General features: G+C 40.2%; 1 gene segment (V, D, J or C); it reads left to right on the top strand.

The window, feature by feature from the left end:
• Positions 1-23,298: 23,298 nt before the first annotated feature.
• Positions 23,299-23,862, top strand: LOC118598263. The segment is given in 2 exon segments: positions 23,299-23,341; positions 23,494-23,862. Coding segments are annotated over 2 exon segments (393 nt in total).
• The last annotated feature ends 336 nt before the right edge of the window (positions 23,863-24,198 follow it).

Below are 24,198 nucleotides of genomic sequence, written 5' to 3'. Positions count from 1 at the left end.
AGGTTGATGGATTCTTTCAAAGATACATTTCAGCATTTGATGTTTGTCCATCACTGATCTGACTTCTCTCTTCCTTTAGATGTCAGCTGTGAAGAACTCACTGCAGTCAAGAAGGAAGAGTCCACTTTGGAAGGAGCTCCTGTCACTCTGTCCTATAAATATCCCAAACTTTCAAGAACTGATTATTTCTTCTGGTATCGACAATTTCCAGGAAAACCTCCAGAGTTCTTCTTCTCTCACTTCGGATCAGAAGAAAAAATACAAAGTTTAGATCCTAGATGTTCTCATGAAGTGAAAGCTGCTGATAAACTGATAAATCTACAGATCTCCTCTGCTGCAGTGTCAGACTCTGCTGTGTACTACTGTGCTGTGAGGCCCACAGTGACAGGAAACAACAACACTCTGTACAAAAACCTGCAGACACACAATACTCCACAACATCCACTAGAGGGCGGACAAGAGCTGCACATCATCTCCATCAATGTCAAAGAAAAAATTTCTCAGTTCAGTTTCCTGACAGCAATTAACTATAGAACATGAGGACATCTTGTCAACAAGCTTTCATATTTTTAACCCCTTGATGCCTGGATTACAGCTATGAAAAAAAAAATAATAATGTGTCTCTTTTAATTAGATACCAAATGGAGGTAAATTTGAACCAGAAGTGGTAAAGCATATTTGCACCAAAAGGTTAGATCAGCACCATGTTTATGACATTGTCTCTATTAGTCTTTAATGCACTACGATGAAGTGAGCAAGCAGAGACATGTTAATCTATTTAAAGTAGTTTTAAAATCAGTCAGTTTTCTGGGTTTCACATTCTGTGAAAAGAACACCCCAAAATTATAAATTTTTATGATAACCTTTAATAAGTTTTGGTTTTACCAGATTTTTTTAATCTAGATTTTTTAAAATGGAGGATCAAAATCTCTAAAAATTCACAGTTTATCAACACATTAAATGTGATAAGATTGCATGGAAACAGTTTGCGTTTTTGCTAAACAGGAAGGGTTTATAACAGCAGGGATTGTTTTTTTTTTCATGATGACTTTCATAAATATATGTTAATATCATCATATCATGATATTGCTGTCGTTCATAGTGAGAGACACAAGAATTAACCACTGCACCATCGTTTGGCATACATCCCTATGCATGGTAAGGTTAGAGTGAGTCATCTCCAGTGTTAAAACAAACAAACAAACAAAAAAAAAACTAAAAAAATTCTGCTTTTCTGACCAAAAACAACAATATTTTTGACCAAAATTTGGGAGAAGGAGGGGAAGGGGGTGTCAAAAGTGAACATTTTCCTGCATTTTTACTTTGTCAATATGAAGTAAAAAAAAATGTCCTTGTGAAATGTTTTAAAAAGCAGTTAGATTTTTATCGGGATTGGGACATCCCTAATTTAAAACTAACTAAATTATCACCTGGGATTTCTCCACAAACTATTTGGTGTTTTCCTCATTTTAATGCAACACAAACAGTAACAAATCCTCTCAAAAACTTCATACATTTTAAAGCAAATGATGTATTGTTTGTTTATTGTTTGCTGTTTTAAGCACAGCTGTTTCGCTCACTTCATGTCTTTTGTGAGCATCTTTGCGTCAGATCTGAACAATAAGTTACAGATGAACAAACGTGAAATACTGTACATTGAATATCAAATGGAAAATGAGTACATATAATAGAAATTGTAGACAATGCATTAAAATAATAATAAAGCATTATATTATCAGCATACGCTGAGTAATCAGAAGGTGTCAATTCAACCCAGTTTAAACAGAATTATGCAATCTGCGTTGAGGTCTCGGTTCACCTCGCAGCCTGCTCTGTAACTAAACAAGAAATACACAAAATAAGGTGATTTTTGAAAAAAAAATATGTATTAAAATGATACACATACATTTAATTTATAGAATAGATTAGGGGACACATGTTTATTTTATTGTTAATTTTTATGATGATAAGGATGATAAGTGTGGTACTGCCTCAAATGCCTCCTCCGACTACAGGTCCCTAGTTGAAAAGTATTTTGTTGAGAGAAACGCTGAATTGACCCGCCCAAGGCAATTTTTACCTGCAAATTCAGAACCAAAACCGCCCAACTGGGCAGGAAACCACTCAATCAGGCAACATTGCTGGCATTGTGAGGTAGAGACACTTGATTGGGTAGAATACAGAATATAGACCAAGGGGCATGAACCTTCTTGACTGTGATTGGTTGTTTGGTGGCACACATATTACTCTAATGTGAAACTTATCAACACAATATCAAAGACAGGGCGAAAGCGAGATGAGTCACATTGCATCTAAAAACATTTGTGCTACAAGCGCAAGCATATTTTTTGAAAAAAAATACAAATGAAAAAAAAAAGTTTCAAAAGAAAACAAGTTTGCAATGCAAAAGTATTTTTGAAAGCAAATATTAAATATTTTAATATGAAAATCATGACTTTTATTCTTAACACTTTTCATTTTGTTTACAATTTAGAACATTTTAATCTTAAAACTGACCTTTTCTTGCAATATGGTGGCACAATAATCACTCCATAGATGTCTGCAGAAAACACAGACTGATGGATGAAATATTTTCTTTTTATGAAAGATTTTTATGAATCCTTCTTACAGACTAAATTTTTCTTTTGTTTGGTCTGGTATCAAATCACCTGCAGATGGTCTGAGGTCCAGTGGTATAGGAGAACACTGCTGTGATGACTTGCTGGTTTAGATTTATGTTATTGTTCATGTTTCCTTTCTCTGGTTCTTGTTTAGGCTGGCTGTGTTTCCTCCCATTTACCTGGTAATCCTGGAGCAGTCACAGCTGCCTGCACTTTGTTAATCACCCCGACTGCATTTAAGGACCCGTCTCTGAGCCCTCAGTGTCAGCTTGTCTTGTGGGGTTTCCAGTCCCCTAAACCTATGCTACCTAAGTGTATTCTTAGTAATAAAACCTTTGGCCTTTGCTTCTATGTACTTGTTCATCACTGCATTTGGGCTTTCTGCTGCATGTCTAAACAGGACAGATGTTACTCTCTGTGTTTTTACAGACCACTGCAGCATCAACAAAACATACTCTAAAGTTAAATAGGATTTAGCTGTGATAGGCTTAATCTAACAATATATCTGGAAGTCTTTTTTTTCAATAATTCATTTGTATGCTACTGCTGCAAATAAGTATTTGAACACCTATCGACTTCCTTTGAAGTCTACCTCCAAAGCACCTAAAATGAAAATGTCAGGATATCTAAAACGGAGATCTTTTAAAATTACCAGGTGTTCAAATATTTAGTTGTCTCATATATATGTATATATCTATACACTGCTCACAAAAATTAAAGGATCACTTTTTTTTATTTGGCCTGGCATGAATTGAATTAAACCTGTCTTATAATGTTCTGGTTGGTTAAGCAGCTGAGGGAGATTTCAGGAGACTGGTGGCTATTCTCGGAGAGCTGGACAGGGCCGTAGAAGGTCCTCAACCCCTCAGCAGGACTGATACCTGCTCCTTTGTGCAAGGCGAAACAGGCTGAGCACTGCTCGTGCCCTACAGAATGACCTCCAGAGGGCCACTGGTGTGAATGTCTCTACCCAAACAATCAGGAACAGACTTCATGAAGGTGGCCTGAGGGCCCGACCTCCTGTAGTGGGCCCTGTGCTCACTGCCCAGCACTGTGGAACTCAACTGGCATTTGCTCAAGAACACCAGAATTGGCAAGTCCGCCACTGGTGCCCTGTACTTTTCACAGACGAGAGCAGGTTCACCCTGAGCACCTATGATAGACGTAAAAGAGTCTGGAGAAGACAAGGAGAACGTTATGCTGCCTGCAACATCGTTCAAGATGACAGGTTTGGTGGTGGGTCAGTGGTGGTCTGGGGAGACACATCCATGGAGGGACGCACAGACCTCTACTGCCTAGGAAATGGTGCTCTGACTGCCATAAGGTATCCAGATGAAATCCTTGAACCCATTGTCAGACCCTACGCTGGTGCAGTAGGTCCTGGTTTCCTCCTAATGCACGACAATGCCCGGCCTCACGTGGCAAGAGTATGCAGGCAGTACCTGGAGGATGAAGGAATTGAAACAATTGAATGGCCTTCACGATCCCCTGACTTAAACCCAATAGAACATCTCTGGGACATTATGTTTGGGTCCATTAGGTGCCGCCAGGTTGCTCCTCAGACTGTACAACAGCTCAGGGATGCCCTCACACAGATCTGGGAGGAAATGCCACAAGACACCATCCGTCGTCTCATTAGAAGCATGCCGCCACGTTGTCAAGCATGCATACAAGCTCGTGGGGGCCACACAAGATACTGAAAAGCATTTTGAGTTGCAGAAATTAAGTTTTGGAAAAAATGGACTAGCCTGCCACATCTTCTTTTCACTCTAATTTTATGGTGTCTACACAATTGAGCCTCTGTAGTCTTAAAACTTTTATTTCCATTAAAAGACTTGGCATCCTTTTGTTCCTAAGACACTGCCCTGTCGTTATTTGTATAGATATCCATCTTCATATTGAGATCTGATGTATCTAATGTGTTTCTTTAAAGTGCTCCTTTAATTTTTGTGAGCAGTATATATATATGTATGAGTGAAGTTTTGATTCACATTTATCTGTGTCTTAAATCAAAGAAAAAGACATTTAAATGTCTGATTCTTTTTTCTTAGAACATTGAATAAACCAAAATGACCAGAGAGCAGAAACTCTAAATATAAAATTAGCCACCTTAGACACAAGCTCACTTGCTACGCAGCCACTATAACCCCCAAATCCCCCCATTCTCTTTCTGTACAGCTGTTCTGAGATGTATGTGAGAAATTGATTAAAAATACACTTTTTTCAAAATGCCGGCTTTTCTGTTAGTGTTATCTTCATAGCAACCATTTTATGTTTTGTTTGTTTTTTACGCAAAACGCATAAAACATGTGCGAGCTATTTAAGACCGTGTCGGTTGCGACCTCGCCACGCGCACGCCATTCAAATTCTTCAACTTCTAATTAAATTCAAGATGGCGGCATCTTCCCAAGGTCAAAGGTGAATGAAACTTCCAGGGTCGTTGTAAACTCCAGCTATGGACATGATTCTGAAATTTCGTGAAAAACGGACAAACAAAAGTGTCGTTTTCCCATACTGTTGAAAAACGTGAATCACCAAATCGCCATTTCTCCGACTTTGCCACAAGATGGCCACCAAGCTGTAGGTCGTGTGGCCATCCCATGATAATTTCACATGTTCCAGGGCTTATGCCCGACACGGGTCATTGGCTTTCATTTGCGTATTTCAAAATATTTTTTTGGCCCCATTAGCGATTCTCGGCCCATTCATTTTTTTATTTACGAAAACGCTCGCCGCATGTCATAGCTTTTTTTGGTGGTGGTAGTGGTCGTGGTGGTGGTGGGGGGATTGGGGAGGGGGGGCTTGCGCAACATGCCAAAAATTCATTTTAAATTCTCCCTAGGTGTGACAAAATGTTGAGGTACTTTTTGTTCATATGGCGGGGGTAAAATTTTCGCTAAAAGGCGCAAACAGACAATATGGTCCTTGCAGTCAGACTGCTGCTGCGGGCCATTCTGCAGTTCTGCAGAAAGCAGCTGCAGAACTGAGGAACAGCTCAGGTGCGCAGAACTGTCTACAATACTGGGAATTGTCGTAGAAGAAGAAATAATGAGTTCCGTTGTAAACAAACAAAGATCATGTATAGAGCGAGATGATATTCTGAACCTTCTTTCATTAGTATTAATAATATTTTTAAGAGCCTGTTTGCTCATAATTTTCTAAATCCATGCAGGTATGGGGCAATGTGCATATTGCCTTCCTGTAAATATGTGGGAATAAGATCACTCTTTATTCTGTTTGGATATGATAAGAAATATGACTTTATGTAATTTTTACAAGGTTTATCAGGACTGTTCGGTGCTTGGAGCGGCATTCCCGCATTCATACCGTCCTGAAGCCGCTCGGAGACAGTTCTCCCGGGAGACATGGTTTTCCTGAATCCGGCGGGTCTCTCGTGCAGATCAGCCGGACGGCTCACAACATAACAAAGCACCCCCTGCCAGCGCGTGCGTGCGCTCACACATGAAAGCTGTGAATCCGGCTTTTCTACTCAAAGAAAAGAGTTTGCTCTCTGAGAGCAGCTGATTGGTTCTGTTGGTACTCCAAAGACTGACATCTATGCATGACGTAACATCCAGCACAGTAATGACACACGATCAGAATGAGTGTTTACATGCAGTTTGATCGGATCAACCATCGGTATAACCCACCTGTCTTGATCAGAAAGAAATTTGGATCTGAAAGAGTCTGATCGGGCCAGAGTATTCTGAACGGCGTGTTTACATGACGCATTTCTGTTCTGATCACTCGTTTATTCCGATTACTTGGGGCCATGTAAACGTAGCTAGTGTCGGCTCGTCTTGTGTGGTTTCCAGTCCCCTTAGTTCACGCGACCTAAGTTTATCCTTGTTAATAAAACTTTGGAATGTTGCTTCAATGTACTTCTGGTTCTTCTCTGCATTTGAGTTTTCTCCTGCTTTACTAAATGTGACAACTGCTTTGAATTCCTGTTACTTTCTGTGTTTTTACACACTGCTGAAGATCATTGTGGCACCAACAAAACAGATTCTAAAACTAAATGGGATTGAACGGAGAGAGAAATAATCTAACAAAAAACCTTGAAATGTTTTTATTTTTTTATTTTTATTTTTTTAATAATTCATTTGTATGCTACTGCTGAAAATACATATTCGAACACCTACCAGTTACCCGAATAGCCTATCTCCACTGGACTTAAGATGAAAATGCCAGACTTCTCCAGGATTTCTAGGAGGGAGAACTTGCAGCAAAATTACAAGATGTTCAAATGCCTTCTTCTTTGGTTTTGGGGCTCATGTTTTTGCTAAATTCTAAAATCGAATTTGACTCACATTGATCTGTATCTTCGACCAAAGAAAACAAGCGTTTAAATTAAGTGCGTGATTCCATCTTCTTAGAACATTTCATACACTAAAATTATCTGAGAGTGTAGTGTCTAAAATGTTTACTGCCACCAGGGGAGAAACTGAAAATTACACCCTGTTAAAAGTGAATGTTAAGGGAAAAGGTAAATAACTTTACTAGGGTTACAAGAGGAGAAACTGATTAAAAAAAAAAAAAACTGTTTCAGGTCAGAAAGCAGCTGCAGAGCTGAGGAAGAACAGCTCAGGCTCCTCCTACTGACTGCAGAGCTGAAGAACAGCTCAGGCTCCTCCTACTGACTGTAGAGCTGAAGAGCAGCTCAGGCTCTTCCTACTGACTGCAGAGCTGCAGATGACTGACAACTGTTTGACTTCAACCTGAACTTCAGAACAAACAACTCAAAGCTCTCTCACATGATTCAGATGAACATCCCATCCACATGTGGAAACATGAAGAAACTGGCTGTGATGTGCTTCTTCTCAGCTCTCATATGTTCGTATGTTTCTGTAAAACTTCAGGATCTGATCTGGATTTTAATTAACTAAAGTTCATACTGTAAAAACAGAAAAATGTCCTTTAATTCTGTCACAAAAAGTAAACTGTGCTGAGTTTGAGTCAGTGATCTGAAGAAAATGTGTTTTTTTTTTTTGTTCAGCAGGTGACAGTCTGGAGGATGGAATCACTGCCAGCAGAGCTGAAGTCTTTTCATCAGAGGAGATCACAGTTACTCTGTCCTGTAATTTTTCAGGTAGCACTAACAATCTGCAGTGGTATCGACAGGATCCAGGATCAGCTCCTCAGTTCCTCCTCCTGATCACTCCTATCAAAGAACCCATTGTGGTGAAAGCAGAACCTCCAAACCCCAGACTGACTGCAGTCCTGAACCAGGAGTGGAACCAGGTCCATCTGCAGATCTCCTCTGCTGCAGTGACAGACTCTGCTGTGTACTACTGTGCTGTGGAGCCCACAGTGACAGGAAACAACAAAACTCTGTACAAAAACCTGCAGAGAAAACACAATACTACACAACATCCACTAGAGGGCAACACTGGACTGATGACAAAGACAACAGAGAAATGAAGCAGTAAAGATCAGAGACAGAGCTGCTGTGGACGAACTAAGCTCTATGATTGGATAAGTTGAACTTAAAAAAGTGTTCATTGGCTCCGCCCACTGAACTTCAGATCATCCAGTGACATTATTTCTTCCTCATTGTGCTGCAGTGGAAGAACAGAGTTCATCTGCTGTCTGTGTGTCTTCAAGAACTCCAAAGACATGTTGCTTTACCTATTTTTGCTTCTATCTCACATTCTAGGTGAGTTTAAGAACAGAGATTCAAGTTTGCTTGAAGCTGCTGCATGAACTCATCATCTCATTCATCTAATGGCTTCATTTTCTCCACTTTTTCCAGGACTCACAGCTGGAGACACAATCTCTCCTGATCAGGATCAACTTACAGGAACTGAAGGGAAATCTGTTACAATGAAATGTAACTATCAGACAAGTAGCAGTGATATAGCTCTTCACTGGTTCAAACATGATTCTGACCTTCAGGCTCCTCAGTTTATTCTCTGGAAAGGAGCAAAAGGTTTCACAGATGAACATATTCCAGATAAACGATATAAATCCACAACAAGAGAAACATCAACTGAACTGATCATCACAAAGTTAACTCTGGCAGATACAGCTCTCTACTACTGTGCTGTAGACACACAGTGATCCAAAGTGTAGAAGAGGCTGTACAAAAACCTGAAGACAGATATGGACTACTCTTCAAAGAGGAGGGAAGTGGTTTTCAAAGCACAGCTTCATATCAGATGGATTCTGTTCATTCCTGTTTGATCAGAGTCTCTGTGGTTACAGCTGCTAATGAAACACTGAGGGAGGATTCACATCAACGCATGATCCACATCAACCAATGAAATTATGTTGTAAATGTCATAGAAAGCTTTAAAAAAAAGTCTATCTTAAAACTAAGACAATCATAGATTTCATTGTAGCTCCAGTAAATATTGTTTTACAGATGTGCTAGGATTATTTTGCTGACATAAATGATAATTTCTAATCTTCCAAATATTTTCCAGCCCAGAGTTTTCCCTAATGAAACAAAACCTGCTAAATGGATTGAAGCATGAAGACGTGCAGTTCAGAAATCTGTTCATGTTTTCATTAGGGCAGAGAAACCTGCAGGTCTTCATCACTCAGGACGTCATAGTCATCATCATCATTCTGTGATGACAAAGCATAACTGCAGACTGTGTTTCTTGGTTCTGGTTGGACTCTGAATTTGTAACAGTTTGATGTCCTCGTCTTTGTTCTGGTCCACATGTTGACCAACACAGTGATGACAGACAGAACTACTAAGCCCACAGGAACATAGAAGATCCTCCAGGAAGAGACTGGAAACACAATCCATAATTCTCAACATTTTCTTCATCGTTCACACAGAAATATCAACAAACTCTCTACTCTCCTCGTCATCATCACAATTCATGTCTGATATTTTCAAACAAACCTGCAGGACTTTGGTTTCCTGCTGCAGATGTTTTTGTATCTGATGTTAGCAGAGCTTCAGAGGTCCTCCAGGGTGTTCTTGTGGTTGCTTCATTTTCTAAGGACAAATCAGAATATTGAATCCAGTTTGTCTTCATCAGATGAAGAAGCTGATATTTGTATGTTGAACAAGACAGAAAGCTCAAACTAGCAATGTCTTGAGCTCTGCTGATGACAGAGATACAGATATGAGAATAGAAACTCACCACGAATGACAGTCAGATAAACTACAGCAACTGTGAATTGTGGTCTGGAGGGTTTGCGGAGTCTGCAGGAGTATCGACCTTCATCCTCAGCTGTGATCTTCTTCAGAACCAGAGAACAGTCCTCAGTCAGATCCAGTCTTTCTGATTTAGATCCAGCATCTTTGTGAATCTTTCCATGTTCAAACAGAGTTACTGCGTTTGTTGAATCACCAGAGATCCAAGTCACACTTTTACATCCAACATGGGAATCTCTTCCAGCTGAACAAGTTAGAGTGACATCATCTCCATCTCTGACCTCCATCATTGTGATCAGTGGACTTCCTGCAGCTGCTGAAAAAAAAAGATATATTGAATTCATTCTTCAGCTAAATGTGAGACTTTTCCAAAAACTGATTGAGGACGTTTTCTAAAGCTGTGGTTGAAGGTGTGTTGGTGTTTACTCTGGTGGAAATCCACAAACTTCAAGACCATCAAGCTGAAGAAGAGATTACAGGACGCCTTTAGTCACAGAATGAAACTCATCCACCTGAATATAAATTCTATGATGAAGTTCCAGAGAAGAAAAAATAGTCAATATTTAAAGCTCAGATTCAGAGAGAACAATATTTCTGTTCTGGACATTGAAAACTACACTAGTTCTTTACTATCTTCATTTACACAGAAATGTCTGGATGTCTGTTACGTTTCATACCTGTGAATGTGACTGTCCAGATCACAAACAGAGATGAGGAGTCAAACATTGTTCTGTCTTTTCTTCCCAGAGTTTCTGTCAGGGTGAAGAACACATCAACTTCGCTTCACAGCTCAGGTGGATCCACTTCATCTGAGGGGAGAATCCTCAATGGTGACACAACAAGTCCATCTTACTCTTCTTCAAAGCTTTGAAAAAAATCAGCGGCTATATTAGTGTTTAGCTCCAAACTGGGTCCACTCTGCTCTGATTGCTGACTTCCTGTGAGGACTTCTTGATGAGGCTCAGAAGGAATAAAAAACCTACAACTTTGTGTTCTGGGATCTGCTGTTTCCTCTTTTTCTTCACAGAAGAGAAGCGACGTGTTTCAGTGACTTGACTTCAACAGTGGCATGGCATGAACATGGGGTTCATTTGATGAAGTGTAACTCCTACAGTTAACCACAACTCATGACTGAAAACTCTGACACAGACGAGATCCTCTTTATCCCAGCTATCTTTAGAAGAACACAGCAAGTACTGAGTCGATCAGGAATTAATAACAGCTTGAACTAAGTTAATCACATATTAAACATTAATCACTGATAAACAAAACAAAAAAGGCCTGACATTGAGGCCTGAGGGACTCCACATGTCTAACCATGGGAAAAGAACATATTTCTGCCAGTTCAGATCAAACATTCACAAAAATATAAAACAAACAGACACATATCCACTCAGTTTGAAGGACATCAAAGAATCTAATCCAACTCAGGTCGTCTTGTAAAACAAATGATACAAAGATGACATTTCAGCCAAAATTCAGATCCAGGACATCCTTGTTTTAACATGATATTGTTGACCATCACACAGTTGAGAAATGTTCCAAGTTTTAAGGAAGTTTCCGTTCATTGAAACTGTGGTTCCAGCAGAAGCATCACCTGAATGTCTAGCTTAAGTTTCACTTCCATCACTGATATGCGGAATATGATAAACCTGTCTCCAGGTTCTACATCAACCCTTCATTAGTTTATGCTCAAAGACTCCTCAGTCACACTGTTATGCAGTTTATTATCAAAACAAACCCTAATCTACAACGATCCACCACTGTTATCAACCTCTGTGTTCATCTTTCTGGCAGAAGAAGACAAGATGAACATTTTTTCATTTGCTGGATGGACATATAGTCTTCCACCAGAGGGCGACATAGTGAAGTGGGCGGGGCTCTCCTCCTGCTCTGTGTTCAACATTCAGTCAATAAGAAGTGGTGCTGTGAAGAGAACAATTGTCAGAGTGAATGTTGAACATCAGCTAGTTTCTCCTGTTGATTGAAACCTTGTTGTACAGATGGAACATTGGCTGTGGATTCTTCTTGCTGCTCTTTTCTTTGGTAAGACACAAAGATCAACATGTTTCCTCTTCAAACACTTCAACACATTACTGAGCTGTACATGAAGAGCTGTTCAAGCTGCTGATTGTTGTCCTTCAATCAATCATCTTTATTGATTCATCTCTTCCTCTGCATGTTCTGTTCTTCCTCAGAGTGTAAAGGAGAAGAGAAAGTGATCCAACCAGGAGGAGAAGTCATTGCTGCTGAAGGAGACTCTGTCACACTCAACTGTACCTTTGAGACCAGTGCAACAGTCCCGTATTTGTTCTGGTACAAACAAGAAGTGAACAGTTACCCAAAGTACATGTTGAAACGTTACTTAAAAACAGGAGAAAATGCTCCAGAGTTCAAGAAAGACAGATTCAATGCTGAACTCAAAGAAGACAAATCCGTTCCTCTGAAGATCCATAATCTTCATGTGTCAGACTCTGCTGTGTACTACTGTGCTCTGCAGCCCACAGTGACAGGAAACAGTAAAACTCTGTACAAAAACATGCAGTGTAAAAAACAACACATTAGTCCACAAAAGCCAGTAGAGGGCACCACATGTCAAAAAAAAAAAGAAAAAAACTCAACTTGATCAAACACTCCACTTCAAGATTCAGGAGGAATTTTGAGTTTCATCCATTTTTTGCTTTTTAAATCTTTGGTTTGGAACCTTCGGGGCGCACTATTCCTGATATAAAACTTTTTTTTTTGTTAATAGTAGTTTTAAAACTGAATAAAGAGACGTTGAATAATTTAATCCATCAGTTTTTGATTTTAACACAATTTTTTGGTAGATATTTTAAATACTTTTTAGCAAAAGTTATTTTTAATTTTATGTAATTGCATCAGACTTAAGGTTTATGGATATTTTTTGAGTGATTTACTTATTAAAAAAAAAACAAACTTGGATTGGAATATGATTTTTCTCTTCTTCATTACTTCTGTGTTTTTACACACCACTGAAGATCACAGTGGCACCAACATAACAGAGACTCATATGTCTTAAAGATTTCTTTTTAATGTAATTTTGATCTTTTTCTTTCAGTTGAACTGGAATAAACTTTGAACTCTGAGTGTGTTAAATATTTTTTATTTGTATCTGAACTCCCTTTTTGCTTAATTTTGGGGCTGATTTGTTTTTTGATAAATCCTAAAGCGGAGTTTTGACTCACATTTCTCCGGATCTTTAATAAAAAAAAAAAAAAAAACAACAATTTCAAACAAGTGTTGGATTTTTTCTTCTTAGAACATTGAATAAACTGAAATGATCACGGAGCACAAGCTTTGAAGATAAAAAAAGCTGCTTCATGTCAGAAAGCAGCTGCAGAGCTGAAGAACAGCTCAGGCTCCTCCTACTGACTGCAGAGCTGAAGAGCAGCTCAGGCTCCTCCTACTGACTGCAGAGCTGCAGATGACTGACAACTGTTTGACTTCAGACTGAACTTCAGAACAAACAACTCAAAGCTCTCTCACATGATTCAGATGAACATCCCATCCACATGTGGAAACATGAAGAAACTGGCTGTGATGTGCTTCTTCTCAGCTCTCATATGTTTCTGTAAAACTTCAGGATCTGGTCTGGATTTTACTCAACAAAAGTTCATACTGTAAAAACAGAAAATATCCTTTAATTCTGTCATGAAAACTAAACTGTGCTGAGTTTGGATCAGAGATCTGAAGAAAATGTGTTTTTCTGTTCACAGGTGACAGTCTGGAGGATGGAATCACTGCCAGCAGAGCTGAAGTCTTTTCATCAGAGGAGATCACAGTTACTCTGTCCTGTAATTATTCAGGTAGCGCTAACAATCGACAGGATCCAGGATCAGCTCCTCAGTTTAAGAAAGCCAGACAAAATTGTTTGCAAAACTGACGCCTAAAGCTTCTGCAGTTCTATTGTGAAATTAGTAATTTAAGACTACTGGCCTTCACTGACCTTGCCTAAGTAGCACACTCCTGGGGTGTGCACATGATACATGTCTGTATGACACCTGTAGGATGCCCACACAAACCACGCTATAATTGTCTAGTTTTCTAAAAGTCAGGCTGCATGCAAGGAGCGCGGTCTTATCACGTGAAAATGTAACCTTGCAAAGTCCACAAGATTTGGAAGGGGGTTAAAAATGAAAAATCCATAGGCTCCTCCTTGATTTGAAGTGGCAGAGGAAGTCAAAGTCGTGTCTGAAATTATTATTTTTTAAGTTTCACACTCCAAACAGCTGCTGGATGACCTCCATTTGTGTTGCTTTTCTTGTCGTACACCTACAATGATGCAATGACAGAGAAAGAACTGGTCTCCCGTACTACTCCTCCTGGACCGGACTGCTCAGAAAACGAGGCTTAAGTGCATTTTGCCTGCTGACAGTCTGTATCCAGCTCTTGAGGGTGTTGTGACTGATGTTTAACCAGGATAATGAAGAAGAACAACAGATGAAAGAACAGACAGAGAGATTGAGGGAGGAGCTGAGCTGTTAGTGAACTATAGAAGAGACACAAACTTCCACTTTAACACAGTTCAACACACAAAAGCCAAACATCATCTTTCTCCAACATGCTGTCTGTGCAGACATCTGTGTTTACTCTGCTGCTTCTAGTCATTGGAACAGGTTGATGGATTCTTTCAAAGATACATTTCAGCATTTGATGTTTGTCCATCACTGATCTGACTTCTCTCTTCCTTTAGATGTCAGCTGTGAAGAACTCACTGCAGTCAAGAAGGAAGAGTCCACTTTGGAAGGAGCTTCTGTCACTCTGTCCTACAAATATAAAAATGCTGCAACTGGAAATGATTATTTCTTCTGGTATCGACAATTTCCAGGAAAACCTCCAGAGTTCTTCTTCTCTCACTTAGGATCAGAAGTGTTACGGCTGTGGCCGTATTTGGTTTTATTTTCTTTTTGGTCTTGTGGATTTTTGTCAGAGTGGGACTTCTTTGTGTTTTGTGGATCTTTGTTTGTGTGTTTTTCTGTTGATTTGTTTCAGGTGTGGTGCTGGAGGTGTGGTTCCCCATTGGTCGAGGCCGGAGAAGGAAGCCTTCAAAATCACCATGTGGACCTCCAGACCATGAGAAGGCAGCTGGGCTGCAACAGCCTCCACTACAGCTCAGTGAACTTCTCCACCTGTTTTGATTTGTGCACACTTTGTAGTTTCTTTGGTGTTTTGTGTTAGGTCCCGTTCTGTGTTAAGTGTTGGTTTGATTTAGGTGAAGCTGTAGAGGTGAACTGCCATTTTCTTTAGTAAATGTTTTCTCCTGTTTATGTTAGTCTGGGGAGGTTAGTGTTTGTCGTTCTTTTACTGTTTCTCTTGCAGGTAAGCTCCCTGGGGCCCGTTTCAAGAAGCAGGTTCAACAAATTTAGAGTTCGAACCTGAACTTAGAGTCACTGGACTCTAAATTCTCAAACTCAGGGTTTTCGGTTCCAGAACAGCTGAAAATGTTTGAATCAATCAACTTGAAGTTGTCAGAACCAGAATCAGGTGTGAGCGTCGCGACCATAAAAAGCCCCGATCAATGGAGCAAAGACTGCACGATTCACCATGGCAACGGGGAAAAACATCTGAGTTTACTACTTCCGGTGGCGGAAATTGATAAGTGCCTGCAAGCATATGCGACTATAGGAGAACATTTTCTGCAAGAAAAGCAACACAGCTGCAGCGGTAGAACAGAGAGAAAATATCTGCAGTTATTTGAATTATTCCAAATAATGAATAAAAAAAGGTCAGGGAGGTTATTTTGTCTCTTGTTGAGTAAGGAAAAGTTTATGATATGTTACTAATTTAATCAGTAATCTCCGTAATCGTATGAATGACCAGTTTTGGTACCCCCCCCCCACCCCTACACACACGGATATCACTGCACGCTAAAAAAGAAACTGTAGCTGCATATGTCAAAAAAGCATTTATTTAATTTTAATTCTCAAGACTTAAAAAATATTCGCAGAATTCTTTTAAGCGTAAAAACAAATTCCGTAACCGGGAATCGAACTCGCAATCCCCGCAGTGGGAGGCAGCGTTGCTGACGACCAAGCTAATGTGTGACACAAGTGATGGATGGTAGGTGAGTTTAGATGATTTCCCAGTGTGTGACATTCAATTGTTCCTTTTGTTAAGGGATTAAAATAAGGAAAAGAAGACTGTATTTTTTAATAGCGAGTCCCTGGAAAAACTCACTATTTATAATATCGCTGAAATAAAAATGAATTGGGAAACTCCAGTCAGTCGACTCGTGTCCTCCAAATCCTCTACCGACGTAAATAACATTTCCTCTGGATTAATCAGCCTCCTTTCTACATGATCCTCTATGAATGAACGTGTCATTTTGGTTTCTGCGTGGTGGAAACGTGACGTCTCTAATGTAAATGTTCTCTAAATGTTAATGAGAAACTCATATTTGAACATCTTTCACTTTAAAAAGGGGCGGAGACCTCAGAGAACTAAGTTTCCTGAAGAAAACCTGCTACCGACCAGGTTTGGTTCACAGACTCAGTTACCATAGTGATTGATTCTGGGTTCAGCTTAACCTGCTTCTTGGAACGGGCTTGGTTTCGCCCACTTTCCCGGGTTTGAGTTATCCCTCTTTCTGGAACCGAAAACTCAGATTTTTGCCGAATTTGGAGTTCACGAACTCAGAGTTCCAACAAAACCTGCTTCTTGAAATGGGGCCCCTGGGATGAGTTAGTTGGGGTTTTGTTTGTTGTTTTGGCCTTGGTTCACCCTGAAGCCTTTTGCTTCACTTATAGTTATTGTTTGGGTGTTCTTGTAAATAAAATGTTTTAACTTTTTATGGAGACTTTTGTTGTGTTTTTGTTAAACACTTATTTAATTTACTTTTATGTTAGGCCCCAGATCCCCTAGACAAATTTGGGTGTAACAGAAGAAAAAATACAAAGTTTTGATCCTAGATGTTCTCATGACGTGAAAGCTGCTGACAAACTGATAAATCTGCAGATCTCCTCTGCTGCAGTGACAGACTCTGGTGTGTACTACTGTGCTCTGCAGCCCACAGTGACAGGAAACATAAATAATAATTCACAACATCCACTGGAGGGCATCACACACTGATTGAGTATTTTGACTGACGACAAAGACAAAAAAGAAATGAAGCTGTAAAGATCAGAGAAAGAGCTGCTGTGGAAAAACTAAACTTTTTGATTAGTTGAGTTGAACAGAAAAATACATTTTTAGCCCCGCCCACTAAACTTTAGATCCACCAGTGACATTATTTCTCCCTCATTGTACTGCAGTGGAAGAACAGAGTTCATCTGCTGTCTGTGTGTCTTCAAGAACTCCAAAGACATGTTGCTTTACCTCTTTTTGCTTCTATCTCACATTCTAGGTGAGTTTAAGAACAGAGATTCAAGTTTGCTTGAAGCTGCTGCATGAACTCATCATCTCATTCATCTAATGGCTTCATTTTCTCCACTTTTTCCAGGACTCACAGCTGGAGACACAATCTCTCCTGATCAGGATCAACTTACAGGAACTGAAGGAAAATCTCTTACAATGAAATGTTACTATCAGACTGATTACAGCTATCCCCATCTGCACTGGTACAAACATGATTCTGACCTTCAGGCTCCTCAGTTTATTCTCTTAAAAGGAGCGAAAAAGTCCACAAGTGAATATATTCCAGATAAACGATATAAATCCAGAACAACACACACATCAACTGAACTGATCATCACAGAGTTAACTCTGGCAGACACAGCTCTCTACTACTGTGCTGTAGACACACAGTGATCCAAAGTGTAGAAGAGGCTGTACAAAAACCTGAAGACAGATATGGACTACTCTTCAAAGAGGAGGGAAGTGGTTTTCAAAGCACAGCTTCATATCAGATGGATTCTGTTCATTCCTGTTTGATCAGAGTCTCTGTGGTTACAGCTGCTAATGAAACACTGAGGGAGGATTCACATCAACACATGATCCACATCAACCAATAAACATTGAGATTGAGGCTCACACAGTTACAGTTCATCACAGACTTTGATCAAGAATCTTAGTTTCTTTTCTGGTGAAAAAAGCAGGTGAGATTTTAAATCACTGAAATTCACTCTTAGATAAAAACATTTATTTTTTTACATTTTTTTATTCTTTGAAAGCTTTTGGTACTTTTGTGACAAAATGAATGTGTGGTAAGTGGAAAAGGGATGAGTACCATTCAATAGATCGATTGCACACAAAGGCAGGAGGTGTGGCTCAGAGTTTAAAAATAAAATTTTATTCCAAAAGTTCTAAAACTCAATTAAAAACGAGATTTCAATAAAACATTCTCAAAAACTAAATAGGGGAAAGATCAGTTTAGCTGAGGGCCGGTTAGCTCCTGGGGCCCGTTCCAAGAAGCAGCTTTTGTTGGAACTCTGAGTTCGTGAACTCCAAATTCAGTAAAACTCTGAGTTTTCGGTTCCAGAAAGAGAGATAACTCAAACCCGGGAAAGTGGGCGAAACCAAGCCCGTTCCAAGAAGCGGGTTAAGCTGAACTCAGAATCAATCACTATGGTAACTGAGTCTGTGAACGAAACCTGGTCGGTAGCAGGTTTTCTTCAGGAAACTTAAGAGTTCTCTGCGGTCTCCGCCCCTTTTTAAAGACTGGGTCCTCAGCACTGAAGGGAAGGGGAAAACAAAGAATTAAAATCAACACACTCCAAAATAAATACAAAATAAAAACACCTATGCAGGAGTGGAGCCGGACTGAGTGGCTTCTGCAGCTCCACTGCAGATCAAAACAAAACAGTGCTCCAAAAAGAAAAATTAAAAGCACTGCGTTAAAAACAGAGGGCTAAAAGGTTTGGGATAAAAGTTCAAAAGATAAAAGCGCTCATGTTCTTTTGGTTTTTTTCCGGTGGGGGACTGGGTCCGGGTGTGCCCTGGTGGTCCGTCGTGCACCGTTGTGAACCTTCATCGGACGACAGCAGCGGCTAGCCACCCCAGCAGAACCCTCGTCATCCATGGCGTGATGGAGGGCAGGCGAGCAGCAAGTCGTCCCGATAATCAATATGAATAAAGCAGCAGCTGATCCGAGATTACTGGGAGCACAGAAAGTCCCAGGCTGTTCGTCACCAGAAACATAAAACAGCACGCAAATCGCAGAGGCTCGGTTTATGGCGAGATTGAGCTGCGGTGTTTTCCGGAGCTGTGAGGCTAAGCGGAAGTGCGCACCAGGAAGTGGGCGGTCCCAGAGACCAGAAGATGCCCATCACGGCAAATGGGTGGCTTAATCTTTTTATAGTGCCTCTGGAGGCGAGGGGCTGCAATTAACCTCCCAGACACACCTGCAGCAATCTATCCTGCTACAAATGCATGTTTAAAATGTCTTCCTACATATGTAGATCCATGCACAGTTACAGGTGGGTACTTTGTTATTTTAATGTTAATGTCAGGGATAGCATTCTATGTGTGCAACGGCTTGAAAAAGATTTAGAACTAATTTAATTAGTGATCCCCAGCAAAAACTATTTTATGAAATTTTCATTTTCAAAGTTTGTTATAAAGTGTGTAAAGTTCTACACAAATAGACATTTGTTTTTATCTTAAGCCAGGGGCCCGTTTCAAGAAGCAGGTTAAAGAAATTCAGAGTTAAAACCTTAACTCAGAGTCAAGTGACTCAAACTTAAGAGTTTTTGGTTTCAGAACAGCTTAAAAGAGTTAATTCAGTCAACTTGAAGTTATTGGAACTAGAATCAGGTGCGAGCCTCACAACCATTAAAAACCCTGATCAATGGAGAAAAGACAGCATGAATCACCATGGCAACTGGAACAAACAACTTTAGGGCTTCATACTTATGGTGACAGAAATTAATGTGTTCCTACAAGCATATGCCGACTATGAGCACATTTTCTGCAAGAAAAGCAACACAGCTGCTGGTAAAACAGAGAGAGAAAAAAACTGCAGAGTTAATGCGTACATCTACATTTGAATAATTTCAATTCAGGATAAGAAGTAAAAAATGTCAGGAAGGTCAATTTGTCACTTGCTAAGTAAGGAATGATTTTTGATCTGTTAATAATTTAACCACGAATCTCCGAAATGGGCTATATGCACGACCTACTTCCACACTCAGCCTTTGACTGCTCAGTCACTTCCGGGGGAGACGTTGGCTATTGTTTTTGTGGAAATAGCGGAGTATTTGGACTTTAAAAAATGTCTTTTGGAGCTAACAAAAGTCCCTTTAAATTAGGCGCATTGTTTGTTTTTTCTAGTAAAATAATGTAGCCACGAGGGGGCCCAAGTCAGGGTCTCATTGTGCCGGTCCCAAGCCCGGATAAATACAGAGGGTTGTGTCAGGAAGGGCATCCGATGTAAAATCTTGCCAAATCAAATATGCGAATCAGACCTACGAAATCCATATTATACCTGTGGAGGTATGGAAGTGTCTAGGAGAGATGGCAGTGGAGTTTTTGACCGGGTTGTTCAACAGGATCTTAGGTGGTGAGAAGATGCCTGAGGAATGGAGGAGAAGTGTGATGGTGCCCATTTTTAAGAATAAGGGAGATGTGCAGAGTTGTGGTAACTACAGAGGAATAAAGCTGATGAGCCATACAATGAAGGTGTGGGAAAGAGTAGTGGAAGCCAGACTAAGAGCAGAAGTGAACATTTGTGAGCAGCAGTATGGTTTCATGCCAAGAAAGAGCACTACAGATGCAACATTTGCTTTGAGGATGTTGATAGAGAAGTACAGAGAAGGTCAGAGAGAGCTCCACTGTGTCTTTGTAGATCTGGAGAAAGCTTATGACAGAGTGCCCAGAGAGGAACTATGGTATTGTATGAGGAAGTCTGGAGTGACAGAGAAGTATGTCCGAGCAGTGCAGGACATGTATGAGGGCTGTAAGACAGTGGTGAGGTGTGCTGTAGGGGTGACAGAGGAGTTCAAGGTGGAGGTGGGATTACATCAGGGATCAGCTCTGAGCCCCTTCCTGTTTGCAATGGTGATGGACAGACTGACGGATGAGGTTAGACAGGAATCACCATGGACTATGATGTTTGCAGATGATATTGTGATTTGTAGTGAGAGCAGGGAACAGGTGGAGGTGGAGTTAGAGAGGTGGAGGTTTGCCCTGGAAAGGAGAGGAATGAAGGTTAGCCGCAGTAAGACAGAGTACATGTGTGTGAATGAGAGGAACCAGAGTGGAAGAGTGAGGTTACAGGGAGAAGAGATAAAGAAGGTGGAGGAGTTTAAGTATTTAGGGTCAACAGTACAGAGTAATGGAGAGTGTGGAAAAGAAGTGAAGAGGAGAGTGCAAGCAGGTTGGAATGGGTGGAGAAAAGTGTCAGGTGTGATGTGTGACAGAAGAGTTTCAGCACAAATGAAAGGAAAGGTGTACAAGACTGTGGTGAGACCAGCCATGTTGTTTGGACTAGAAACAGTGGGACTGAAGAAAAGACAGGAAGCAGAGCTGGAGGTAGCAGAGATGAAGATGCTGAGGTTCTCTTTGGGAGTGACCAGGATGGATAGGATCAGGAATGAATACATCAGAGGGACAGCACATGTTAGAGGTTTTGGAGATAAAGTCAGAGAGGCCAGACTGAGATGGTTTGGACATGTTCAGAGGAGAGACAGTGAATATATTGGTAGAAGGATGCTGAGTCTAGAGCTGCCAGGAAAGAGGTCTAGAGGAAGACCAAAGAGGAGGTTTATGGATGCAGTGAATGAAGACATGAAGGTGGCTGGTGTTAGAGTGGAGGATGCTGAAGACAGGCTTAGATGGAGGAAACTGATTCGCTGTGGCGACCCCTGAAGGGAAAAGCCGAAAGGAAAAGAAGAAGAAGAAGTTTGTTTTTCTAGTAAAATACCCCAAAATAAAAATGCAAAAAGGTTTTAAATTGTATTTGTCATCCTACATAGCAAACTCAGAAGGTAACTTGCTAATGCTAATGTTTTTAGCGCATGTTTAAGTGCTACCAGCTCTAAAACTGATGGACATTCATGTTGACGACACTTTATAGGTGCCAGCAAGATGCAGATCGCTGCATTGATTCATGTATTTTACGTGAATCCAAAGCTAAACGTTGCACTATTTAATGAAGTCCTGTTAGCTGTCATGCAGCCAGAGCGCGGAGCGCTGCTTCAGATCCGGCCATGATCGAGAACCGTTTGGAGCATAAACAAGAACCGGAACCATAATTCCAACCTAAAACTTTCCTCCTCCGGGTCCGTGCAGCCAAGAAAAAAAGTTCAGAACTGACTGCAATATTTACAAAATTACATGTGAACACCGTTGTCACTTTTCATTCACCGTTAGGACACACCGCTATCGCTCCATGAAGAAGGCAGGAGCAGCTCATCGGCAACTAAGAGTTCGATCAATAATCCGAAAGTCCCTTCAAAGTTCGTTTACACATAAACGGTTCTGTTAAACAGATTTTAATTGTTCTAACACAGCTATGTTTCATCCCAAGAAGTCACATGATCAAACAGTACATGATAACGTTTCGTAAGCGTGGGTTGTTTGGTGTTTCAGAAAGGCAAACTGTCTTTTTGGATGTCATTGTGTATACACATAATCATAAACTATCATACATTGTAAGAAATTATGAATATAAACCAATACCAGGGAAAGTACACAGAGATTTGCCAAGTCCACGGATATAGTTAGCCACAGCCGGAAGAAAACAAGTGGTCTTATTCGAAACCGGAAAATACGTCACACAGCTCCGTGCATAGAGTCCATTGCATGAATGGTCATTTTTCCTAACACTCCCACATCACCCCCACCCACCACCTTATACACACAGACAGACACACGAATGTCACTGCACGCAAAAAGGACACACAGTGGTTGCCTGGAATATGTTAAAATAGGTATTTATTTAGTTTTCTCAAGAATTATATATTATTCACTTTTTTTTTTTTGCATAATAAAGATTCTCTGATTATGGGACTTGAACCCCATCTTTTGCAACAGAAGACAACTGCGCAGACCATCATACCAACATTTGGTTTACCACGGTAGATGTTTTGACAGGCATTTTCAGTGTTTAAAGTGTTAAGGGTTTAAGAAGAGGTAAAGAGACTCAGTATTATTAATACGCGATCCCCTGAAAAATTGTGTCACTCAAATAAAAATGAATTGGAAAACGCCAGGCAATCAACTTCTGGCCTTAAAATTCTCAACCGATGTAAATAACATTTCCACCGGATTATTCCAACCTCCTCGTCTACATGATCGTCTATGAATGGACATGCCATTTTGGTTTCAGCATGGCGGAAACGTGCAGTTTCTAATGTGAATGTTCTCTAAATGTTAATGAGAAAGTCCTATTTGAACATCCTTCACTTTAGGAAGGGGTGGAGACTGCAGGGAACTCTAAGTTTCCTGAAGGAAAATGCTCGAAACTGGCCCTAAGAATACTCACCATTGCTGAAGTCATCTTCTGTTCCTCCACTAGAGGGCGACATAATGAAGTGGGTGGGGCTCTCCTCCTGCTCTGTGTTCAACATTCAGTCAATAAGAAGTGGTGCTGTGAAGAGAACAATTGTCAGAGTGAATGTTGAACATCAGCTAGTTTCTCCTGTTGATTGAAACCTTGTTGTACAGATGGAACATTGGCTGTGGATTCTTCTTGCTGCTCTTTTCTTTGGTAAGACACAAAGATCAACATGTTTCCTCTTCAAACACTTCAACACATTACTGAGCTGTACATGAAGAGCTGTTCAAGCTGCTGATTGTTGTCCTTCAATCAATCATCTTTATTGATTCATCTCTTCCTCTGCATGTTCTGTTCTTCCTCAGAGTGTAAAGGAGAAGACAAAGTGATCCAACCAGGAGGAGAAGTCATTGCTTCTAAAGGAGACTCTGTCACACTCAATTGTACCTTTGAGACCAGTGATACATACCCGTATTTGTTCTGGTACAAACAAGAAGTGAACAGTTACCCAAAGTACATGTTGAAACGTGACCCAAAAACAAAAGAAAACACTCCAGAGTTCAATGAAGACAGATTTAAGGCTGAACTCGAAGACAAATCAGTTCCTCTGAAGATCCAGAATCTTCATGTGTCAGACTCTGCTGTGTACTACTGTGCTCTGCGGCCCACAGTGACAGGAAACAACAAAACTCTGTACAAAAACCTGCAGAGCTGAGATAACACACTGCTTGTTATTATCCACTAGAGGGTGCTCTATATGAAATGATTGCTTCTTGGAATTTCATTTTAAGCTTTATTTTGGGAGGAAATCCATATTTAATAATTGATTGATAAATCAAAAGAGTTCCTTTCATTTTTAAAATGATTGTGCAATTAAATTCCAAAATAAACATATGAAAAAGAAAAGAAAAATCTTACCACCAAATGTTGCCAAGGTTACATAATTTATACATGCATTGTTAAATAACAAACATATTAAATGTATTAACAAAAAACTCAAGAGAATCAAAGAAAAAGGAAAATCTTTATCAAGGTACTAAAACAACATTACAAAGTCATGACTGTCCAAT

This window comes from Oryzias melastigma, unplaced genomic scaffold (genome assembly GCF_002922805.2).
Source record: "Oryzias melastigma strain HK-1 unplaced genomic scaffold, ASM292280v2 sc00267, whole genome shotgun sequence".
Classification (NCBI taxonomy): Eukaryota; Metazoa; Chordata; class Actinopteri; order Beloniformes; family Adrianichthyidae; genus Oryzias; species Oryzias melastigma.
Note: the sequence above shows the minus strand (reverse complement) of the source record. Positions and strands in the feature narration are given on the sequence as shown.